This window comes from Atta colombica, unplaced genomic scaffold (genome assembly GCF_001594045.1).
Source record: "Atta colombica isolate Treedump-2 unplaced genomic scaffold, Acol1.0 scaffold210, whole genome shotgun sequence".
NCBI classification, from domain to species: Eukaryota; Metazoa; Arthropoda; class Insecta; order Hymenoptera; family Formicidae; genus Atta; species Atta colombica.
The window spans coordinates 27932-33378 of NW_017259306.1; the positions used below are offsets into that span (position 1 = coordinate 27932).

Sequence of the window (5447 nt, forward strand, 5' to 3'; positions counted from 1 at the left end):
CGTGTACCAATAACGCAGGATACGCGTACGTACACTTTTATGTATTTCGTATATACAGATGTAGCATAAGAGTGTACGATCACGCGTATACGACGTGTCTCAACGGTGCGGCCTACGGTGCTCGATCCGAAATTCAATTAATTGCTAATTAATCACATATTGAACATAAGACATTATCGTTATACTTCATTTTTTCTTATATATATATGTTATCCTCGTTAGTCGGAAGTCGACTTTCAATAATACACACTACATATTATATTGTGTTACAGAGAGAAGCCCGATGAGATTTCCGCTTCGTGGATTTTCCGGAAAGACGGTAAGTCGAGCTCGGATTTTTGACATAAATACGATCCTTTCAAACGAGAAATGATTCGCAGCGACGCGATATCACGAAGAGGATTTAATGTTCTCTCGCGGGATTAAAAGGTTGTGCATTTGCCGTCACTATTCCGCTGGCGACGACGTCGTTCATCGAGTCTCTCTTGAAACTTTTCCACTTATTGTTAGATTTTCGCGTAACAAACGAAACCGCCGGTTTATCGTCGGCTCGAGCACCGCGGGTAGGGCCATGCAACAAGAACATCGCAAATCGCATCAAACGACTCAATCATAAACCATAAACGAAGTGGACAAGAATATATCTTGCGAAGACTGTGGAACGTAGCAAGGTTCCCTTGTAACAGTTCAGCCAACCAAACAACTGTGACGAGCTATAAAAACGTAGGTTAGTAGGCCGTCTATGTGTGTATACTATTGTCACTTGTGTGTATATATATCTCCACGTGTATGAACGTACATACATGAGATGTGTATATGTATGTGTATAGCTTAGTATACGTATGGCTGTGTGTCGATATGCCCCTTGCTGCCGACATAAACATCGCTATGCGAGTCGCATGTATTTCCCCTGGTGCACCTTTCCGCGAACAGATATCGAGAACGACTCGAGATTTAAGCAGATGTGAACATATGCACGCGAAGATATTGCTAGTTTACGATGCTACTTTATATGAGACTTTACGCGTGAAAAATTAATACGTATAAAAAACATATATATTTCTTTTAACCGTACGCGTTCTATGACTTTTCGGTCGATGTACTACTTCACGAATGTATGATATTTTTATTACTATTGATATTTTTATTACATTCAACGATCTACCAATGAAATTTCGACGGTCTACACGGAATATCTACATATGTTTCGATTGACATAGATATTTTTACATGAATATCCGTGTCATTGTTATGCAGTAACAAACAAACCGAAACAGATGATACTCTATCGGAAGCAAGTGGCGCGACTGGTAAGCTGATTTGATCAATGATGGTGGGCGTCGTCGGTTCCACGATAGGCACGCTCGATGTATGACGATCGGTCCAATTAAACGTCAGAGTTAAACATTCTTTTTCAAGCGATATCGACACAATTTTGGCATTACGATCGAGCGTGGACTATCGCAATGCGAAACGGCTGTGTCGGGCGGAAATGGGCGTTCCCGTTGCTTTTTTATACGATGGATACGAGCGGGTTGGGAGAGGAGAAGGTGATCGTTTGCGAGACTGGACGAAATAAATGAACGGGCAATTGTCGATGTCGAGTTTGTATGAGTTTGAATGCAAACTGTACCATCAACACCTCGGACACGGAGCTGATGCTGAGGACATACATGGTGACGCCGACCTCCACGGGCGGACCTGTAATCAACAAAACCATCCGGCCTTGGTCGCTGTGATTACCCGCCAATCTCTATTCAATCGTGTACGACCTATCGTGTACGAGATAAATAGATATCTAGAGACTTGTAATAATAATAATAATAATAATGACGAATCTATCTTTACCTCTGACTCACGCGCGCTTTACTCCCGCGTGAAATTTGAAACTTAGGCATCCTCTAAAGTACTTTTGAAACCGTCTCTACATCGTATTGCGTACCATGGCGCGTTTTGCATGTTGTACGCGAATGAATCTATCGGAGGAAAAAACTAACGCGAAACTAGCGCTCCGATACAAATCCATTGATATAAACCGCGAGTATACTCGATAATGCGCGGACGAATTATTCGGGCATTTTTTTTTCCTCGCCCCTCTCGTGTCTTCGGATAAATCGGACAACACCGTTCATGCGCGGAGAGGGAAATCATATCATTCACGCGCACCTATCCGTGTGAGCCAGAGGCAAAGCACGAACGAACAAGTCGAGGAGAGCTCACACCCTGCACGGAACCAAATCAACAGGACTCGTCGTCGGCCACGTTGCTTTCCAAGCTAGAAGAATCATCCATACTTGTCTCGTTATATAGGCATTATGCTCTTACGTATATATTACATACATATCACAGCCACGTAGCAGTATGACATTACCTTACTACTACTTTTTTTTTTCGTTTTGTACCGCGTCGCTTTATAGTGGTTTTACTTTACTTTTCGTTCTCTCACCCTTTCGTTCTCTCTTTCGTTCTCTGTGCACTTTTGCATTTTGTTTTTGCCGATCATTCGTCACGTCGTATTCCAATTAGATTCATTGTGGCTATATGTGTACATATTCCGGAGAAATATGGCTTGTTTTATATTATCGTTTTTTCGCCCTATTATTAATTAGACGCTCTTCCGATCGAGAGCGTCGTCTTGTTGAACGTTCGTCGAACGACATCGTTACTTTACACTGAATTGCTGTCATTGTCATTGCGGTCGTCGATTCCGGGCGAAATCTATTTTTTTTTAACTTCTAAGGGGGATGTAAGGGAAATGCCTCGAATACCGAGAGAGCTGCTGGAAGGAATTCGGATGGATAACGATCGAAGCAAATCGATCGCGGATTATTCTCTCTCGCGTGTTCGTACACGAACGCGTGATACGTGCGGTGTTTCGACAGAGAGATAACAGAAGTGTCGGGGATTTCTTTCGGGGGTGGTGGGACATAGAATAATAATAATTGTAAGTAATGGCAGGCGGCAGCCCATTTCAGCAACCGCGGCATAGCAGCTAGAGCGTCTAAAAACGGTCTAACGGGACGGTCGTGCGTATTTAATATATATTGAACAAAATACTATTTTTTTCTGAGAGCAGAAAGCAATAAAAAGACGCTCCTCATTCACGTTCTCTCTAACACTACGTGACGTTCGGGGCAGCCCAGGCTCAAAGTCAGGCAGGAAATCAGTGAACTAACTTTTCCACGCCCGCAGAAAACGAAAACGTAGTTGGAGCAACTGAGAAAATTTATCTTATTGGTTCACAGTTCTGTAAAATTCTTTTGTTAGTATCAATAATTTTAAGGGCGTTTTACGTCAATACAATTCGCGCATATGAATCTTGTCAAACGTCTAGTTGAGAGATTATTTTCGAAATAAATCTAGTTTCCATTAAACGGAAACTACACCGCAATAATTTAGAGCAAGTCTAGTTGGTTGTGTTTCTTTTTTTTTTCGAGATTTAGCTCGATTTGCGACCTCAGCCACGCAGTCTCGCTGCTTTCAGTTGCCGAAACTACAGGCCCGTTTCTCGAGCGAGGAACGAGGACAGCCAGTATATATTATCTGAAATATGAAATAGTACTTTGTCCATTTTTTTAGTATATATTTTTGTTTCTTTCTGTTGCTCGCTACTAAAGTGTACGTGTATGTCTCTGTATGTGTATGGGAGAAATGCGTATTAGGTCATACACGCGCACACTTATTCCTACGTCGGTGTAAACCGGTACCGCGATAAGCGACGAGCCACATGGTACTACAATATATCAAATGAGTTAGGAGAGACTCTGCTCGGTTAGCTTCATTTCAGTAGTTTCGAAGTGCAAGCGGTAAACCACATCGCGTAATCACCATAACGCGCGTTGCGAAGTGCGTCTTAGATATATGGTTTACTAAATTGATGTTTACATACTAATCAAATAAAAGTTTCTATCATGCCTGCACATAGAAAAAGATTTCTTTAAGTTTAACAAATGTAGTCATTGCAATAGTCCAATCAAATCGGTTCTTTAAGAAATGTATAATAATTAATTACATTCAAATTAAATTTTTAGGATTAGATAAAATAATGTTCATTTAAAATTAAATTGTTTTAATGAAATAAATATAAATAGGAGTTTTGAGTGTAAAATAAATCATTTTCTCCGTATGTGAGCAACAAAATATCTACATGTCAAAATATACGATTGAAATAATTTTGCCATTCTGTGAACTAAAATGAAAGAAAAATATCACGAAGAAGGAAAGATTGATTATTAGAGGAAAAATTGTCGATATGTACAATAACAATTGTCATTTTTCTTCTTGCTATAAATCATTAGTTCTCGAGTGTATTTCAACAGTCAACACATTTGAAGATGAGATATCAAATAAAAACATAAATTATAATCTGAAGTATCATCGAAATGTCATAAAATCAAATAGATGAATAGCAATTTTCTATAATTAATAAATGATAGAAATTTTGCGTTTTATCACATGTCTAGAAATCATGAATTTGTATTTCAATGAATGAATATGTGTTTTGATATTTTTATTCCTTTCATTGAATCAAATCGAAAAATATAAATCTCGATTAATAATCTGATCCGATTAAAAGCATTTAAAAGCAGAGGAATTTTCACTTCACATTTAGACGTATTTCATTTTAGAGATGCGCTATTCGTAATGTTGAAGAACTATAGAATTGGCAAAGCACCGATTAGTTTTCTTCTACATTGAGTTTAATTGGCTCCGAAATCACTGTGCCAAAAAATTGGATGTCGCCTCGTATCGGCGGACGAGAGATCCTCGAAGCGAGCATAGAATCGTTACGGTAATCGTGTTACCCGTTTTCGCGATCCCAAACGTCGTTGTTAAATGAACAGCACATCAAAGGAGAAACACATAGCCCAGAGCGATGCGGTTCTGCGCGTGCAAGTTAATTCATTTCATCGTCGGAGTATCTATCAACGAATACACGACAATACCGATGTAATGACGACTGACCGGAATCGTTGAGAGTGTTCCACTCGATTCACCGAAGATCGAATTTCTTTCGTACGCTAAAAAAAGAGTCTTTGCTACCAAATGCTGAATAAAATAATTTCAACTAAATATATTTAGATATATACGTAATACCAAACATAATTTTACAAATATTTAGCAAGTATTATCATTGGTAATATCGTTTGATAATATTTACTAAATATTTGTAAAGGTAAAATTATTTAATTATATTACAATTGATTGAAATTGTTTCACTTAACAATTGGCAGGTATAACGAGACTCTTTTTTCGGTATACTAAAACAAAGCTTGTAGTGCTGTAATTAATCAATCGTTACATTGAGAAAAATATTTGGTTAAAAATGGACGAATCAGAAAATTCTGATTGTATCAATTCCATTGCGATTATTCTAGTAGATTTAATAAAAAAATTTCGATGTGTCCATTTTCAGACCAGAATTCCAATTAATCCAGCTAGACATT

The 5447-nt window shown here is 38.6% G+C and overlaps 1 protein-coding gene across 1 annotated transcript in view; it reads right to left on the reverse strand.

The window, feature by feature from the left end:
- LOC108687631 (gamma-aminobutyric acid receptor subunit beta) overlaps positions 1-5447 on the reverse strand; it is a 75333-nt gene that overhangs the window by 22554 nt on the left and 47332 nt on the right. Inside the window, 1 exon segment of the mRNA XM_018193507.1 lies at positions 1634-1701. Coding sequence (XP_018048996.1) covers positions 1634-1701 — 68 coding nt within the window.